Source organism: Notolepis coatsorum, assembly GCF_963971535.1.
Source record: "Notolepis coatsorum genome assembly, chromosome: 11".
In the NCBI taxonomy this organism is placed as follows: domain Eukaryota; kingdom Metazoa; phylum Chordata; class Actinopteri; order Aulopiformes; family Paralepididae; genus Notolepis; species Notolepis coatsorum.
In genome coordinates, this window is record NC_140175.1 from 112484872 (window position 1) to 112505847 (window position 20976).

The following is a 20976-nucleotide window of genomic DNA, read 5'->3' on the forward strand; positions in this document are numbered from 1 at the left end:
AGATATATTATTTCCCCCACTATTTTCCCCAACATAGATATAGTATTTTCCTCAACATAGATATCGTATTTTCCTCAACACAGATATAGTATTTTCCCCACTATTTTCCCCAACATAGATATAGTATTTTCCCCAACATAGATAATAGTATTTTCCCCAACACAGATATAGTATTTCCCTCAACATAGATATAGTATTTTCCTCAACATAGATATAGTATTTTCCCCACTATTTACCCCAACATAGATATAGTATTTTCTCCAACATAGATATAGTATTTTCTCCAACATAGATATAGTATTTTCCCCAACATAGATATAGTATTTTCCTCAACATAGATATAGTATTTTCCTCAACACAGATATAGTATTTTGCTGGCTTGTTGCAGTGTTCTTCCTTGATACATTGATTGTATATCTTTTTACTGTTCAGAGTCGTTGGAGGAGGATGAGGAAGCAGACGATGAGAGCGATGAAGACTGGAGCTCACATAGTGGACTTGCAGCAGAAGAAGAGAAGGGAGGGCGGGGGTGAAAACTCAGAAGATGAAAGAGGTGAAGAAGAGGAAGATGAGGCAGAAAGTGAAAAAGAGGAAGGTGAGAATGACGTGGGATGGGAAAACATTATTAAGTCTAAATCACTTGTATTTTTTGGGGATAATTTAAGTGTTTGGGTGCTAAAGAACACAGAACACAATATATATATATATTTTACTTTACTCTATTCATATTTTACTAAATGTGCACTGTAGTGCACAACCGGACTTCATTGATAGTAAAACAATAAGAATCCGCGCTGCCAGGTGAAAAGAAGCGGTTGATTGGCTAGACGTGTGTCGGAGGAAGCACGTGATAGCCTCCACTCTCCCAGATCGACTGTGGGGGGTAAGTGCGCAGCGACCAGGAAGGGGATTGGGAATTGGCATAACGACTAACATTGGGATGGGAGAAAAAGGAGGGGGAAAAAGATTTAAAAAAAAAAAAGAAAAAAAAAAAAAAAAAATTGTCACCCTGCCATTTGGCAGCTGGACCAGGCGGTTCCATAACCTCACCATTTCACCTTTTTGCTTGACCAAGCAAGAGTCCCACCCCATGTCCCCTTCTATAGCCCCTTTTGGTGTGTATTTATGGACTCCTAAAAAGTATCTTATGGCCCGGTTATGGATAGCATTACATTCAGGTGCATCATCAAAACCCCATACTCCAGCAGCATGAAATAAAACAGAACCCACCATTGAATCAAATAATTGTGTAAATGTTGAAAACCCAAGGTCAGTGCACACTTTCATTTTACTCAACACACCCCCTAGCGCCCTTCCTGCTGACTCAGACATTATTTTCCTTCCTTCTATGAAGCTCATGTACTCATTAAAGGTGAAACCAAGATATTTATAAGTGTGTGTAAATCAGGGGCGTTGGTCCAAATTGAAACTTATGGCTACTCTGCTGTTCATGTTTTTTTCCTGAAGTGCATAATCTGTGTTTTTTCACTGTTAATCGCAAGTCTCCATTTCATGCACCAAGAACTCATAATATTCAACATGTTTTGTAAATTTGCTTCATTTTCTGCAAACAGAACAATATCATCAGTACAATAAAATACTTAGGATTATATTATCTATTGGAATACCAAGATTGGCTTGCTTGATTTCTTGCGCCAGGTCATTAACATAAAGGGCGAATAAAGTAGGAGAAAGCACATCTCCCTGTTTTACACCGAATGGGGTGGGGAACCAGCCGGTCCTAACATCATTCAGCTGCAGACAGGCAGATGGGGCCTTATACAGGCTTTTGATAGCCTTATAAAATAGACCATCAATACCAGAACAGATTAATTTATAGTCCAAAAGCTCTCTATTAATCCAGTCAAAGTCTTTTTTAAAGTCAACAAAACAAACAAATGTATTCTTGCCCTCATCCAATCTGGCTTTCACCACCGATGATAAAACAAAAACATGATCAATACAAGCTCTCTTAGCCCTAAACCCATTCTGCTCATCCACCAACATTTCATTATATTCTAAGTATTTATTTAATCTATTATTAAGAACACTTGAGTATAATTTATAAACTGTACTGATCAAACTAATACCTCTGTAATTTAGTGGGACTCTAGGGTCAGCTTTTGCAGATTTGGGGATGGGCTTAATAATGGACTTGTTCCATATCGAGGGGATGGTGCCTGTGTTAAAACAAGTTTGATATAAACAGTGTAATACATTCAGCAGATAGGGAGTTTTAAGGACCTCGTTAGACAACTCCTCAATACCCATAGCTTTCTTCAGTTTCGCTCTGTCCACTACACTCTGTACCTCGTCTAACGTAGGGCTGGGCGATAAAACGATAACGATAACTATCGCGATAAATTATTTCCTCGAAATAAACATGAAACGTGGTCGCAAAGTTTCGATATACGATTTTCCAAGCTTGGATATGAGCACACGCACTAACAACCAATCGGTGAAGGAGATGGCCGAGAGCGAAGGAGACCCGGAAGGAGACCCAGAGGTAGGACTCGACAACAACAAGGCTTGCTAGGATAACTAGCTTGCACGGCGCTATATTATATATTTATGTGCCGAGTATGTGTGTGGCGTGAATTCTGAGGCCACGTTTATAGTAGTGTGGGGTATACAGTGGACGTCGTTGCAATGTATTGTGGCGGAAGAGAGTATTTTAGTGTCGTATCTTAGTACATTGTTATGGAATACACCGCTTAGAAACAACAGGCTGGCTAGGATAACTAGCTTGCACGGCGCTATATTATATATTTACGTGCCGAGTATGTGTGTGGCGTGAATTCTGAGGCCACGTTTATAGTAGTGTGGGGTATACAGTGGACGTCGTTTCAATATATTGGGGCGGAAGAGAGTATTTTAGGGTCATTTAGTACATTGTCATGAGATACTCCGCTTGTCAGCTAACTGCTAACGTGCGCGGACTGATGACGACATCAACTCGACTCGAGACATTCGCAGCAGCAAAACAAGTCTATTATATATATCTATGCTATTAATAGCCCGTCCATCGCCGCCGGGCATAAGAAGTTAATTAAACTTGACAGACATTATATCGACGATAATTATCGATATCGAGTTATATGAAAATAATTTAATAATTTTATCGCGATAACGTTTTTGGCCATATCGCCCAGCCCTAACGTAATGTCACTATTTAATAATTCACAACCTGTAGGGCTATTGCTCATCCCAAGTTCGGCCTCACATTTTAACTTACATATTTCTATCAGGAAACCATCATCAAATAAAGGGTGACTACTACAAGCATACAGGCTACTATAATCGGTCTCCCACTTTTTCAGAATCTGCTCAGTTTCAAAACATGATTCACCGTTGTCCAATACAATCTCCATTGGGACTGTCTGGTTCTTTTTGGGGCCTAGTTTATTTCTTTCTTTCCAGAATTGCTGGGGATTACTGACCTGTAGTTGTTCTATATGGAGAGCTTGTCCTCTCTTGAAACGTCGTTTGAAAAATCTGAGTTTTTTATCCAATTTGGTTTGACAAGCTTTAAATTCATTCAGTAAGGTCGCTTTCACACAGGGGCTGTTTGGTCCGGACTTTGGGACCAGAATTCGATAGTCCGGTTTTTCGGGTTTGTGTGTCGAACTCGGTCCGCGGACCAAGCAGGCGAACTCTGGTCCGCCTGAAAACGTAGGTCTCGGTTCGGCTTCATCGAACCAAACGTAGGAAGTCACCTGATAAACCATCTTGGGTATATTATTACCGCGGCGCGCATTCACTGCAAAACAAGCACACTGCATCTATCTATCTACTGTGCATCTTGGGGTAGAACAAGGAAGAAAAAAAACACAGCTGTTATTATTATTAATATTACCATGGCGTGCATTCACTGCAAAACAAGCACACTGCATCTATCTATCTATCTATCTACTGTGCATCTTGGGGTAGAACAAGGAAGAAAAAAAACACAGCTGTTATTATTATTAATATTACCGCGGCGCGCATTCACTGCAAAACAAGCACACTGTGTAAACATGTCTTCGTGGACAGACTTGGGGGGCTGAAGACCAAATAAAACAGCTGCTTGTGGGGAATGTGGGCACTCACAAAAACAACGAGGTGTACAAGTTGTTTAGCGAGAGGATGGCGGTAATGGGAATTATAATCGAACGATGGATCAATGCCACGTCTCTGCTACTATAACGCTCACGCAGTTTGTGTTGACGCGCATTTCACTTCCTGAAAGGGAGGGATTTCCACTCTCCATTGTGTCCAATAGACGAGCGCCCTTTTCGACCGTGTGACATTGTTCAGATAGTTCGGTGCATAGGGTGCGCCTCACAGATTTTAGTGTGAACGCAGGCGAACCAAATGAAGAATGCAACAATGTTGCAACTTCACCACCAGAACCGCACCGAGTCCACCAAAACTATTATGTGAAAGCGACCTAAGTCTCTTCTCACACTCTGTTCCTTGCATTTTAGAAAAGATTTTTCGGCTGCCCTTAAATTAAGCCATAGCCCATTTAATTCATTATTCCAATAAGGTTGTTTGGTCTTAAAGGGGAACTATCTTATAAATGGCCTTTTTCAGTGTTTAGCATTGTTTCATAGCTATGTGGACTTATATTAATATGATCTATGTCTCTAATTCTCATTGGCGCATTCTTCCAATTATCCTCTCACAATATTCACCCTCACTGAACTGAGTCATCTGAAAATGTGCTGATCTGTGATGTCAGAGATGTCTCAGCTGCATAATAATGTGCACGGTTGGCCCCTTGCAGCACCACCGTGGTCTCCCAGGCTCAAAACGGCTTAAGATCTTGAGGTAGAAAAATGCTGTTTTTGAGTAGTTGATTAGAAATACAAAACAATGAATTTAAAAAAAAAAAATTACAGAGGTGTTCCATAGACTCACAGGAATTGTGTAAAAGTGCCCAAATAGTGAAAGAAATAGTAAAATAGTTCCCCTTTAAAATACTTTTTGGGCGTACCGCCTTTCTTTATAGCACATTTCTTTATGCAGAAAACTACTGATAATAATAATTATTATTATTAAATAGAATAATTTTCTATAGGTTTGCCGTGGTAGTCAGTGATACTGGTGTCATTCTGTGTTCAGGCATCCACTTGCCTACTGCCCCTTTAACAACTTATCCTTGCGCATCCTTAAGATTCAGTTTCACTTCCAGAGAGAATTAACTTTACGACGAGACTGAATACTAGAGAACAGATGACATGTTACTTACAACAATGGCAGAGGATTATTTGGATTTAAACACAGTGGAGCTCAGATGATCTGTCCGGAAAAGTATGTTTCATTTTTTTTATTTGATTGTGGGGAGAATGTTGATGTGTTTGTTGGCGTGCGTGTGTGTGTGTGTGTGTGTCGGCGACACGTGTGTGTGTCTTTCCATTGGTTTTATTTGGTTAACGTTATTGAGCGAACAAGAAAACGACCCTGCAGCTGTTCCAATGTAAATGTGCCTTTCTTGTGCACTTTCGCCCGCTCTGAACTGAAGTCGGAGAGGGAGGGATGCGCCGTGCGCTCCCGACTGCGTGTGTGTTTCCCCACGCGCGCCGTGTGTGTGGGGTGCTCCGTGTCCCTCTCTCTCTCTCGCTCATCACAGTCTGTATCCCGACTGTGACAGTGTGCCGCGCGCTGTTCTCGCATGTGCGACTGGTGTGTTTGCGCTGAGGCGTATTCGTCGTATGGTGCGCGTACCGCACCGTGATGGCCGTACCGTAAATTCGCGGGATGAATACACGTACCGTTACACCCCTAATAGCTATATCTGCATTACTATGGCCCATTCAACATCGATTATCTATCGTTCCCGATGTGGGAACGTTATATTTTTTCATTCATACATTGTTAATACCGTGGCGTCTAACATATATGTATGTTTTTAGACTTTTCTGCTGTAATTCCAAAAACGCTAGTTATAGGCCCTGACGCATATGATAGATTATCGATTGCCGTTTCTTTCCTATACACGCTATATTAAAAAATGCAGATTTATATGATCGGTATACATTATGCTTCATCATGCGTGAAGGAAAGGGGGGGTCTTTTATAATTCCTTGATCGTCAGTAACAGCTTTATTTAGTATGGGTTGATATATTGATCAGACTGATTGCAAACAAAGGAATGGACAATCGGGCTGAAAATAACGTTAGTGTCCTCTTACCGTTCGCCGATGAGACTGGAGGAAAAAGATCCCAATTATTTGACGTCGATCTCCTAGATCCATTTCCGGTTTGTATGGCGCAATAAACGCTGAAATCATATCGATTATTGCGTTTCCAAAGCGATCCAAATGCACTCGAGTGTTTGTCTGGACCCTCGTAACAAGATATTACTGCCGGAGGAATTTCCTCGATGCACCGATCGCCACTTCTGGTTTAGCGTGAGTGTAACTTGCCCGACCATCCACCAGGCGGCGGTATTGAGGCGTTGCAATCTCAGACAGGGTGCCACTGCAGTCCGGAGGGAGGCTGGATCAATTATGAATGCCATGGTGAAAAAATTAAATATTGATCCCAAAAACGGTTTACGCCGTTGTTGGCATTCAACGCATGGCGGGCAATAACGACTTACGCCGTTTATGGCGCACAATGTGTTAATCAATTCATGTTTTTCCTCTGAAAATAAATGTTTAACTCTGACAACTCTCTTAACACACTTTAATCGCAGATGACGTGTTTAGACGTCATTCCTCGCCATGCTCATTCTGCCGAAGACGCCGTAACTCGTCTTTGATATCAATAATTCAAAAATCTGTGATCGAAATCATATTTCTCCTCCGGAGACATGAGATGTACTGGTGAGCTCCACTCAACTGTCGGTTCGAGAGCGCCATCTGGTGGCCGATCGGCAATCGCTCGCCCTAACTCAATAAACAACGTTATTTGGACGTATATAGTATTATACAACCTGGAAATGGTTCATCAGGATCAACATCCCATAATCGAAAACTGTCTACTCCACGCTGATCATCCAACAGCGCGAGGAAGATATGGTAAGATCCAGCGTTATTTTCTAATGTATTCTATACTAACTGATCTGATGATCATATGACCCACACTAGATGAATGCTATAACGTTGCCCACGGAATTATAAACGCCCCCTCGCCCATCCGGTCAATATCGGATGATACGTAGTAACTTCTAGAAGTACCTCCAGTTGAAATTTTTCATCTGGCAACGATCGCTACCAAACTGTATTTGATCATCAATATAATGCATTTGGAGCTATAAATCAAGTCCTGGAGAAAGCTGCAGAAAACGATAAAAACATACTTATACTTTAGACCATATTTTAGTATGAATATGTGAATGAAAAAGTATATCGTTGCTACACGAATGGGCCATAATAATGGCAATTTAGCAATAGAATTTAAAAAGTTATAGCCCTGCAAAGAAGGGGAACTTCTCCATAGACAAATAGAGCTGGCTAGGGATGGTAAATTATGAATTTGAACCATGGCGATCAAAGTGTTAAAATGCTCCTTAGGTGTTTACTTACTAAAAACAATCAAAATATAATTTTAAATATGAATATCATGCTTATCTTTATTTTTTCCGTGCAATGTGCCTTTTGGGTTGACAGCCATTTTTAAAAGACAAAAAAGGCACTCACTCACACATGATATATCATTGGAAAGCTACGGTTGTCCTTTGTAAGGAACGTCGGGACTCAATAGAGTGACATGTATAGTATTAGAGCAGTGGTCACCAACCTTTTTAAGCCCAAGATCATTTTTTTTTTTGGTGAAGGCAAGATCTACCTATTGAAGCGTTGAGAGAAAAAGACAGCCAAGATTGTACTTTAAACTAAATGACTTTTATTTGCCTGTATTCTAATTACATGCAATGCTTTGGTCCAACATTAAAACGTCAAAGTAGAACTATTATGTACTTTCTCAGTCAGTGCTAAGTGCAGTCATCTTATGCAGCATCACTTTTCACATCAAAACAAAAGTAGAACTGTAATGTGGACTTTCTCATATTATTAACATTGACAAACATATTTACAATTAGCATTTTATAAAGTAGAACTGTAATGTGTACTTTCTCAGTCAGTGCTAAGTGCAGTCAGTGCTAAGTGCAGCATCAGTTTTCACATCAGAACAAAAGTAGAACTGTAATGTGGACTCTCATATTATTAACATTGACAAACATATTTACAATTAGCATTTTATAAAGTAGAACTGTAATGTTTCTTTCTCAGTCAGTGCTAAGTGCAGCATCACTTTTCACATCAAAACAAAAGTAGAACTGTAATGTTTACTTTCTCAGTCAGTGCTAAGTGCAGTCAGTGCTAAGTGCAGTCAGTGCTAAGTGCAGCATCACTTTTCACATCAAAACAAAAGTAGAACTGTAATGTGGACTTTCTCATATTATTAACATTGACAAACATATTTACAATTAGCATTTTATAAAGTAGAACTGTAATGTGTACTTTCTCAGTCAGTGCTAAGTGCAGTCAGTGCTAAGTGCAGCATCAGTTTTCACATCAGAACAAAAGTAGAACTGTAATGTGGACTTTCTCATATTATTAACATTGACAAACATATTTACAATTAGCATTTTATAAAGTAGAACTGTAATGTGTACTTTCTCAGTCAGTGCTAAGTGCAGTCAGTGCTAAGTGCAGCATCATTTTCACATCAAAACAAAAGTAGAACTGTATGTGTACTTTCTCAGTCAGTGCTAAGTGCAGCATCACTTTTCACATCAAAACAAAAGTAGAACTGTAATGTGGACTCTCAGGGTAAGATCTAATTTTTTTTTTTTTTTTTTATTTTTTTTTAAATTTTCATGGAAAGATCTACAGGGATAGTCTCAAAGATCGACCAGTCGATCAAGATCCACGGGTTGGTGACCACTGTATTAGAGGAATCAAGCTAAACCTAATGTGCACTACAGTGTACAAAAATGGGCCAGGGCTGTACGATAACTTTTTTTCCACATAGCACTGGTGCTACAGAGGTTGATAATTTTGTAGCACAGGCCAAAATCTTGTAGCACGAGTATAAAACGTATCTAAAATCTCTCAAAACAAACAACCACAAGTAGTGCAGTTCATCACTTTGTCTAGTATAGGCATGGACCAATGTGTGATTTTGGTGGTGCTATTGCACAGATGTTTGTCCCTTAGTATGCACACGCATGCACACACACGCACGGTATAATATGCATGTAATCAATAGTTTGTTAATAAACTCTGTGTTGGGCACCTAAGTGGCGACCCATGTAACGAGCTGCGTCGCGAAGCGGCCGACCCAGGTTCGATTCCCGGACCAGGCGTCCTTTGCCGAATGTCTTCCCCCCGCTCTGTCTCCTGTTCTTCCTCTCTCTCTCCCTCTACCGGACTATGCCCCCGCTCCCCATCCAGATGGAAAGAGAGAGGAGAGAGAGAAAACGGTTTGCGACATTTAAATTCCTCCGTTGCCATTTGACTTGGACATGTAAACGAAATCATTCGAAAATGCAACATTCCCGTTTTCCCCTCATGTAACCGCAGGTGTAACGTGCACGTGCTGTTGTAGTGTTATGATTTCTGTGTGTTAGACCGTTTGTATGTATCTACTGTATGTCTATGTTTTCTATTTATAGGAGAAACACTGTATTCTATCTATACACAACATATATTCTGTGTCATGACAAAGTCAATAAAGTAATTTCATGTCTTTTTACATTACTTCACCCTGATTTATTTATAAAAATTTGTTACAAAAGACTTCATTTCCTGCATTCTGGTGCAGGCATTTCTTTATTTGTACCCTTTAAATGCCAGTGTTTGTGATGGCATCACAAATTATTGTTAAAAAACAGGCTAGCATATGTATGATTAGCAACAACACTGCTTTTGATGGATTTTCTGTTTTTTTGTAATGTCAGATTGAAAATAATACAATATTTTATTCAACTTCAGAGAGAGAGAGAGAGAGAGAGAGAGAGAGAGAGAGAGAGAGAGAGAGAGAGAGAGAGAGAGAGAGAGAGAGAGAGAGAGAGAGAGAGAGAGAGAGAGAGAGAGAGAGAGAGAGAGAGAGAGAGAGAGAGAGAGAGAGAGAGAGAGAGAGAGAGAGAGAGAGAGAGAGAGAGAGAGAGAGAGAGAGAGAGAGAGAGAGAGAGAGAGAGAGAGAGAGAGAGAGAGAGAGAGAGAGAGAGAGAGAGAGAGAGAGAGAGAGAGAGAGAGAGAGAGAGAGAGAGAGAGAGAGAGAGAGAGAGAGAGAGAGAGAGAGAGAGAGAGAGAGAGAGAGAGATGCAACGAATCATCAGTTTAAAACATTTAACCGATAGGCTACTGCTTATGACCGCAAGTTTTATTTTCTTTATATAAAAAAACTTAAATGTAATTAAACCGTGGCATTAAAAGGTCTTAATCTTGAATTTACTAATACCTGTAGACACCCTGCTCCAACTGATGATTAAGAAAGAAGAGGCTCAGGACACGCTAGACCCACCCAAGGATACTTCCTTTGAGATGAAGGAGGAGCCCACAGACCACCAGGATATCAGTATGTTACCTTTCTTTCTCTTATCTTGATTCTGTCTTCTCCTTCCTCTGCTCTATCATATTTGTATGTCTTTGTCTCCATAGCTTTGTCTCTCATTCTGTACCTTTCACATTTGAACCGATACCGGTACCTGTGAATCGATACCGGTACCCAACGGTACCTTTTTTTGGTTCTTTAGTCTCTAAAAATTTAATCTACATACCTCCAGTTGTCCAAAAAATCCAGGTTGCAAATAAGACGACTGTTTTCTTTGCATTCAAGTTTATTTCACGCTCTCCACAGCGTAGTGGCCACAGCCTCCGTACAGTCCATAATAAGTGACGCACAACAACAGCGCCCATTCACCTCTTCACAGATTACCGTAAAGGCTGCAGTAGAAGTTAACTTAACACCTCGGTTGTCAAAAAAAATCCAAACTTAATATTTAATAAATAAATAATGTATTATTACTTTATTATTATTTACATCTTACTGATGTAAAGCACTTTGAACTGCAATCCCCTGTATGAAGGGTGCTATACAAATAGTTATTATTAATTTAGAACAACATATATATATATACAGTCACACACGCATCTTTAAATAAATGTTATGTTTATTTAAAAAAATATGTTTTACAAATGAACTAAAAATATATATAAAAAAAAATATATATATATTTAAATACAAAATAATTAAATAAAGGTATTGTATTTTTCAAAATAACAAGTATAAAACAAGGGTAAACAAACCACTCTAGCAGCAATTAACTCTTCTGCTGATAAAAAAATTGTCAAATACTCATCTATATATTTAAATAACAAATAAATGAAAGTATTTTACAACTGATTAAACAAACAAACAATCTAGCAGCAATTAACTACTCTGATCATTGCTGATTGAGTATTCTAGCAGTTTTTTTTCGCTCCACAATCACTGTGTCACCCGCTTTGGAGAAGACCCGCTCTGCGGTGTGTTTTGGTCTTACATAACTAATTTGTGGCTTGTTTACCGACGTGTTTACTCTTCTGTCCTGACGGCTTGCACTGTAGCCTAGGGAGCTAACGTTATGTCCGACGATTAGCTAACGTTAGCTTAACGTTAGCCGTTAAATGGGTTACAAATATGTGAAACTATGGAAGGAGTAAGCCGACCGCTAAAAATAAAACCCACCGCGGCAGCGTGAGCACATAACAAAAAGTTCCAATTTAATCTTGTTTTAAAGGTCCCATGCATTATAAATAGTGCTGTCAGGTGATTAAAAAATGTATCTAATTAATTACAGGATTTGTAATTAATTAATCTAATTAATTTCATTTTAATCGCATAACCATTTTAGGCCTGATATTTTATAATCATATTTCAAATTGCATGTGTCCGGATGGCAGAATTCAGTACTGTATCTACAAAACCTTCTGTTTAATCATCTTCCCTTTATTCATTTGCTTAGATTTTTCAGGTCTGGTAAATTTTAGCATGGTGTTATTCACAGTAAACATTTTTTTTTATTGATACTCATTTGGTTCATTACAATCTACTCACGCCTAGTAACAGACACAGTATTTCTGACACTGGGAATACATTCCCTGAGATCCATAGATTCAGATACCAAGAACATGCAAATGGACCATTTAAAAAAAAAAAAAAGTCTGTAAATGTTTATTCTACGTTTTAATGGAATGAATGAGATTAAAAAAAATCTTTTTTTTGTAATACATTTTGAGTACATTTTCATAATGCGATAATTTGCTGTGTAATTAATTAATCTTAACGCTATAAACTGACAGCCCTAATTATAAATGGCCTTTTCCGTTTAGCCTAGGCCGTTTAGCATTGTTTCCTAGCAATGGGGGATTATATCAATGTGGTCTGTGTCTCTAATTATCATATTGACTCATCAGTCTAGTCTCGAGTTCACAAGATCTTCCCTCACTCAACTAAGCCGTTCTGATTTGACTGTTTTGCTGACGTGAATAAGTCACTGATCTGATTGGCTCTGTGGTTGTAGTCACCGCCCACAATTCGCTCAACAGAGCGAGCGTAATTACTTCCTCAAACAGGGTGCAGAGTCCGACAGACGGCAGAGAACGAGGGAGAGAGAGATGGAGAGAGGGACCGCACGCAGGAGTGTGTAAAAATGTGTGTGCTGCGGGGTTGGGTCTTCTCTCACACACGGAGCATTTAGACACAACCTCCCGACCGTGCGTGCGGGGCAGGAGCTTCTTTCTCATGCGTGTGTGAGAGAAGCTCCTGCCCCGCGCGTGCGGTCGGGAGGTTGTGTGTAAATGCTCCGTGTGTCCCTCTATCTCTCTCTCCCTCTCCCTCGCAGTCAGGAGCACTCGCATATCACTGTCAAAATATCTTTGCGTATGCTCCCACGTGCACGCCCGTATTCCGATCCGTGCAATAATATTCAGAGGTATATATTGTCATTTGAAACAAGTTACCAATGCATTGTCCCGTGGGATTATGCCGCCCGCGGCGAAATTAATTAGTATCCCCCTCAATCTCTCTATTTCTCTCTCTGTCTGCCAGTCGCAGACTGTGTGGGTGACTGTCACTCAAAGCGCTTATGGGCGGAGCCCATCCAATAACAGCCTAAAATCCTCAGGTAGAAAAATGATGCTTTTGAGTACTTGGTTAGAAATATAAAACAATGATTATTTTGAAAAAAAACGTACAGATGTGTTCCATAGACTCACAGGAATTGTGTAAAGTTGCCCAAATAGTGCAAGGAATAGCAATGCATGTCCCCTTTAAGAAAATGTTAATCTTGTTTTCTTAAAACAAGATTACATCGACCAAAATCAGAAAAAAAGCTAAATTATCTGCCAGTGGGATAAGATAATTCAAGATAATTCTACTCAATATTGGACTTATTGTACCAAATACAAGATATTTTCACTTGATAAAAAATGTGCAGTGTAGTTGTAATCAGGGTAAAGATTAATGACATGCCTCAACACTTAAGAAAATGTACACTATTTGTATTGAACATAGATATAGATGATTTAATAGATAATATAAATAGAAAACATAGACATAGATACATAGAAGATACTAACTGTCTAACATACACAAATCATAACACTACAACAGCACGTACTCTTTGGTAGGAGACTTCACTGGTAGGGGCCCATTGATGCTGAGACGCATACAAGCGGCCAGATGGTCTCCCTGTTCCTCAGGTCAGTCTTCACCTGTAAATACGGAATTATTCACTAGACAATAAGTGGGGTGAGATTTGTGGCAAGTCAAATAACAAATCTGATTACAAATTACTAGGGCTGACCACAACTAGTCGAATAGTCGACTACCAATCGAAAGGAGCCATAGTTGACTGCCAACCTCTTAGTCGAATGCACAATATATTAAAAAAAAATGTGTCACTCTTTCCAAAAGCAAAGAGGCCTATAAGCGTGCCTAACGCTAATGGCATGTATACCAGCGAGGCTAACTGCCTAAGAAAATGGGCACAAAGGCACTGAAAGAGAATTTCACCTGTCTAATGAACACACTAGACAAATTGGGTCAATAGGAAGGAGGATGTAATTACAGAGGACATCAGAAAGTGGCCAAATACTTTTCCATGCTACTGTAAGTACTTAGTTGCTGTCTCCCTCTGCTCCAGATCCACCCAGCGACCTACTGATGATTAAGAGAGAAGAGGCTCAGGACACACTAGACCCAACCATGGATATGTCCACTGGGCTGAAGGAGGAGCCCACAGACCATCAGGAGACCAGTATGTTACTTTTCTTTTTATTGTCTTTCTTTTCTCTTGTTGTCTTTCCTCTGTTGCAGCACAGTTGTCTTAGTCTAGTTGGAAACATAGGTCCACCTGCATAGTCTGGATTTCTTTTCGCCACCTGTTTTTTCTTAATCCTTGAAATGTCTATTTTAAGATTTTAACAGGTTGAAATAATGTCCCATGGGGTTTATTTTTAACCTTTTATTACACCTATCCTGAACGAAAACCTGAAAAAGAAAACAGTATAACTTTTGAAGTTAACAACATATAGAGACAAATTAAAACATTTTCCCAAACAAGTTTGACCCAAGGAATTCAGTACAATTGTTATTTTTAAGATTCAAACACATCTTGATTAAATTTCAGGACAGAAAAAGTAAAAACCACTAAAAAAATGTATATCACATCTCTATTTTCCCTTTTTACTAAAAATGTAGTGCATTGGATGAGATCGATTTAGGTTAATATTGGAAATAATATTGTAATAAAGATTGTCTCCATGCTGTTATGCCCGAAATATTATAGTTTTGCATAAACAATTCTATAGAGACAAATTAACACATATCCTATGCGATTTTGATCAGTGATTTATTTATTGTATACAAACTATATGTTTTCATATGCACTGGATATCATGGACTGGATATCTTCTTTGTCACAACGTTCAAGTGTTTTTTTCTATTTGTATTTTGTGCCCTAAACTACTAATCATCATCATCACTAAAACAATTGTCAAAGTCTATCTCTTCGATCTCCATCTCTTCCTCCGCCTCATCACACTTGTACTCTCCATCCTCCTCATCCATGTTATTTTTTGCGTAATCTGCCTCCTTATCAAGAGCTTCTTGCTCTTCTGACTCCACTTTCTGGGCCAGTACCTCAACAAGAGAAGGACGGAGGATGGGTCCAACCGTCCAGACAGGTTCTAACACCTCCTCATCCATTGTTTTCCCAGTCCATACTTTGATCATAGGCTTTGGGCCTCTTGAATATTGGCTGTTCTGCTCTTTTGTAGCAGGCAACTCTGAAGTTGGCTCGCTGTACATGTGGGATGAGACAGCCCTTGGGGGGAGGCAGGCGTTCAATGTCTACTTTGGAGTTTGCATCCAGGACTTTATCAGCACCCATACTTTTTCTGCAGCATCTTGGCTCACACAGCATCAACTGACTTCATCCAACCATGACTATCCATAATGCATGTGAAGGACTCCATCTCCTGTTGGAGCTCATCTGTTACCAGCAACAATGCGCCAAGCTGACTAAAAGCCTTCTGGAATCTAGTATCTAATAATTCTGCAGATTATTCAATGGATTCACCTGTCTCTTTCCTTTGAAAGCGCTGGCACAGTCATCCCCAGAAAAGTCATAGTATCCCAGCAGAATAAGTCCAGAGACTCAGCCAGTTCGGACACATGTATTAGCTTGCAGTGCCAGTGCCGTGGTCAAGGTGCCAGTGCCGTGGTCCAGGTATCTGGAGAGGTTGGTCATGCTGACATGGTAGATGAGGATCATCAGTATATAGAGGTTGGTCATGCTGACATGGTAGAGGAGGATCATCAGTATATAGAGGTTTGTCATGCTGACATGGTAGAGGAGGATCACCAGTATATAGAGGTTGGTCATGCTGACATGGTAGAGGTGGATCATCAGTATATAGAGGTTGGTCATGCTGGTAGAGGAGGATCATCAGTATATAGAGGTTGGTCATGCTGACATGGTAGAGGAGGATCATCAGTATATGGAGAGGTTGGTCATGCTGGTAGAGGAGGATCATCAGTATATGGATTAGGGATGCCCCGATCACGTTTTTTGCCACCGATACCGATCACCGATCGTCTTGAGCCATATCGGCCGATACCGATCCGATACCGATAGTTTTTGATTACAAAAAATAATAATAATAATAATTTTATATAAATTTTTTATAAGATATATATATTATATAATTAGACTTGTAGTTGTATTGTCTGCGAGACATCGCCACCACGCAACAAGTCAAAATGCTCGCTATCTGCAAACAGCTCCACTGTCTGTGTGTATAATCTGCTTTGGTCAAATCACATTCAGCGTGGGGCCTGAGAGTGCTGGGGCTGACGTTCTGCAGATGGATACTATTGAGTCAGAGCGATAGTTCAACAGGGTCTGAAACGTGTTATGAAGCATGATAGCTAATTAGCCAATGTTCAGCTGCAAAAACGAATAATCTCAATTATGTTATAAGACATTGATATCAGGAGCTATCTGTAGCTACTGCTAGCCGGCTAGATGACGTTAGACAATGCATCATGTATTAAAATAAAGTGAACTATTTAGTTTACTGGATCGTTTTGTTGTGATCAAACGTGAGCTAACGTTAGTTACCTATGCTAACGGAGGTCTCATGCTGGCGCATCCCTATCATTCTTAAACTTAAATGCGCATTTGTTGATATCAGGAGCTATCCGTAGCTAGCCAGTTAGACAATGCATCATGTATTAAACTAAAGTGAATAGTTGACTGTGTAGTTTTGTTTAAACAGTAATGTTAGCTCGGTAGCTGTTAGCTCACGAGCGATAGCTAATTAGCCAACGCTACCCAGCACTTGCGAAAACGAATGCCAAACTGTCACGTTGATATCAGGAGCTATCAGTAGCTAGATAACATTAGACAACGCCTCGTGTATTAAACAAAAGTGAATAGATGACTGGGCCATTTTGTTTAATGCTGGTTATGTTGAAAGAGGAGCTCTGCGGTGCTCATGCACTCGACTCTTGCAGAAGGGTTTGTTGACATGACACGGGTCTGGGAGGGGGAGGGGGAGGACGGGCAAGACGCTCAGCAGCAGAGCTCTGTGTGGCTGTGAGAGAAGAGCGAGTGAGAACTCCGCTGAGAATTGGATAATTTTTTCCGTGTCATCGATCGGTTTTCACGATCGGCGAAAATAAAGCATTATCGAAATTCACCGATCTCATAATTATACTGAATATCGGCCAATACCGATCGCTGGCCGATCGATCGGGGCATCCCTAATATGGATAGGTTGGTCATGCTGGTTGGAGGATCACCAGTATATGGAGAGGTTGGTCATGCTGACATGGTAGAGGAGGATCATCAGTATATAGAGGTTGGTCATGCTGACATGGTAGAGGAGGATCATCAGTATATAGAGGTTGGTCATCAGTATATGGAGAGGTTGGTCATGCTGACATGGTAGAGTAGGATCATCAGTATATATAGAGGTTGGTCATGCTGACATGGTAGAGGATGATCATCAGTATATAAAGGTTGGTCATGCTGACATGGTAGAGGAGGATCATCAGTATATAGAGGTTGGTCATGCTGACATGGTAGAGGAGGATCATCAGTATATAGAGGTTGGTCATGCTGACATGGTAGAGGAGGATCATCAGTATATAGAGGTTGGTCATGCTGACATGGTAGAGGAGGATCATCAGTATATAGAGGTTGGTCATGCTGACATGGTAGAGGAGGATCATCAGTATATAGAGAGGTTGGTCATGCTGACATGGTAGAGGAGGATCATTATTGTTTGTCTTGGCAAAAAAGCCATCGGGAGAGCCAAGTGCATGAGGCGAGAGGGGGTAATGCATGAGTTATTGGAGGTTGATGGTAGGGCTGCAACGATTCGATTATGAAAAATCGTCGACGAGATATTGTTGCGTCGATTAGTCATTAAAAAAAATATTATAATTTTTTTTGCACTACCTATCTTTGTGAAAGTGGCTTCTCATATATCTATTTTTTTCTTTTTTTTAATATAATTGTTTTTCGATTAGTCGACTACCAAAATAGTCATTAGTTGCAGCCCTAGTTGATGGGCATATCCAGATCCAAAGAAGACCATGAACACCTGCCTCCTCCCAAGGTCTGTCTCATCCCACATGTACAGCAAGTAAACTTCAGAGTTGCCTGCTACAAAAGAGCAGACCAGCCAATATTTGAGATGCCCAAACCCTATGATCAGGATATGGGCTGGGAGAAGATGATGGATGAGGGGGTGTTAGAGCCTGTCTGGACGATTGCACCCATCCTCCCTCCTTCTCTTGTTGAGGTACTGGCCCAGAAAGCGGAGTCAGAAGAGCAAGAAGTTCTTAATAAGGAGGCAGATTATGCAAAACATAAAGTGGTTGAGGAGGATGGAGAGTACGAGTGTGATGAGAAAGATACGGAGATTGGAGAGATAGACTTTGACAATCTCTTTGATGATGATGATTAGTAGTTTAGGTTTTAATGTTGTGCCAACAGAGAAGATGTACTGTAATAGTACTTTGTTTGAACCTTAACAAAACATATTTCACTGGATTTCAAATTGTATAGGAAAATGTGTTAATTTGTCTAGGACGAATTAGTCTTTTCACATTAGTCTTCCACTTTTGGCCTTGTTTACACAAAATCTACAATATTTAAGGCATAACAGCATGATACAATCTTTATTAACATTGTATTTCCAATATTAACCTCAAATTGATCTCATCCGATGGACTACATTTGAGTAAAGTGGGAAAATAGAGATGTGATCTAAACATTTTCAGCTTTTTTTTGCATTTTCTTGTCCTTAAATAGAATCAAGATGTGTTTGAATCTTAAAAATAACAATTTTACTGAATTCCTTGGGTCAATATTGTTTGGGGAAATGTTTTAATTTGTCTATATGTTAACTTCAAAAGTTATGCCGTTTTATTTTTTTTCAGATTTTTTTTCAGGATAGGTGTAATAAAGGGTTAAAAATAAACCCCATGGGACATTATTTCAACCTTTTACCTGTTAAAATCTTAAAATAGACACTTCAAGGATTAAGAAAAACAGCTATCACTGCTAGCCTATTACACTGAAGATGGAACACCTGTTCCGAAACATGTCTGTACTATAGGCTGCCATTAAAAAAAAAATTTAAATCTGAGAGAAGGCTTTCTTCTTCAACCTTTTACCTGTTAAAATCTTAAAATAGACACTTCAAGGATTAAGAAAAAACAGGTGACAAAAATAAATCCAGACTATGCAGGTGGACCTATGGTGGACCTATGTTTCCATCTAGACTATCTGTCTCTGTCTATGTGTCCATATCTTTCCCTCCTCACATTCTTTCCATAAAGCCATAAACACGTTTCGCAATTATGCCACATCAATGTGGAACGCCCTACCTAAAGCTGTAAAGGAATGTGAATCACTACCCACTTTCAAACCCACTCTCAAAGAACACCTACGGGAGACTGCAATTCGAAACTGGCCCCTGTAAATGTCCTAACCCAACCCCCTCCAATGTACAGTCATTTACCTAGTATGGTTTTGTCAATATTCCAATGTACAGTTTTGCTTGTTTGTACAGTGTTTCCCCCCCCCCAACCCCCTCCAATGTACAGTAATTTACCTAGTATGGTTGTCAATATTCCAATGTACAGTCTGGCTTGTACAGTTGTACAGTGTTCCCCCCCCCCCCCAACCCCTCCTACCCAACCCCCCCCCACCCAACCCCACCCAACCTCCTCCAATGTACAGTTTTTACGTCAAATGTATATACTCCCTTTTCTGGACTATTTTTGTATCACAAACAGTACTGTATTTGCAAATCTGGTATGTCATAAATGTATAGATGTAGCAGTACTGTCTATCTGTATGTCATGTATGTCATATATGTCCTGATGAATTGAAAATGGGGGACTCTGATTTAAACAAGATGAAAGTCTTTCTCTGGTCTGCATCCCCTTAACAATTGTGTGTATTGAGCCGTACTGTATTGTACCCATTCTGCAATCTGTTAATAAAGTTTTCAATCAATCAATCAAGCCCCAATCTGTGATTTTCATTTACCATAATAAAGTGAGGTATTTTAAAATATACATACTTGAAGAGTCTGATAGATGGAAAATAAAATAATAAATGTTTCATTACTCTTTATAAAGGGAATAGCTTTGACTGTCTTGCACTAGCCGGTAGACCCTCCTGTATATGGCTGGTCCCTGGTCAAAGTTGGGAATACATTTCCTGGATTTCCCCAAGGGGATCAATAAGGAATATCTTATCTTATCTTAAATCCATAGGGAAATCTTTTGGTCCAGAGATTGAATACTCTGCAACATAGATACAATATTCTTAGGTCTCTAGATGTGTGGGTTTATTAATTTACCCTTGTGGATGGTGTGGATTCAGTGTTTCCCCTGAAAAAATATTCAACAGCGGTGCTGTGCTGCGCGCACGCTGCTGGAATCCATATTAGCGCACGCTGCCGGAGAAATAACTTAAAACTACCTTAGAATTGTTCGAGATAGGTTATTCATGTTCATGCTCATGGAGTCATGTGCGTGTGAATTTGCTAGGATGTTTTTGGTGTGTCCGCTGACACTAGAAGTGCTCTGGAGGCCCAGGTAGCTGCATGTTTGTACACTGCCAAAAATGAAATATTATCAAGTGAAAATATCTTGTATTTGGTACAATAAGTCCAATATTTAGTAGAATTATCTTGAATTATCGTATTCCACTGGCAGACAATTTAACTTATTTTTATTTTATTTTATTTTTGTCAATTTAATCTTGTTTTAAGAAAATATTAATCTTGTTTTCTTAAAACAAGATTACATGGACCAAAATCAGAAAAAAGCTAAATTATCTGCCAGTCGGATCATATAATTCAAGATAATTCTACTCAATATTGGACTTATTGTACCAAATACAAGATATTTTCATAGAAAACATAGACCTAGATACATAGAACATACTAACTACAACATCATAACACT

The 20976-nt window shown here is 39.6% G+C and overlaps 1 protein-coding gene across 1 annotated transcript in view; it reads left to right on the forward strand.

Moving 5' to 3' along the window:
• The window catches only part of LOC311236958 (uncharacterized protein), a 90742-nt gene that overhangs the window by 48833 nt on the left and 20933 nt on the right, over positions 1–20976 (forward strand). Inside the window, exons 2-4 of the mRNA XM_084324765.1 lie at positions 433–595; positions 10402–10512; positions 14123–14236. Of these exons, the coding sequence (XP_084180891.1) occupies positions 448–595; positions 10402–10512; positions 14123–14236 (373 nt within the window). The 5' untranslated portion in view covers positions 433–447. The remainder of the gene's footprint in view (positions 1–432; positions 596–10401; positions 10513–14122; positions 14237–20976) is intronic.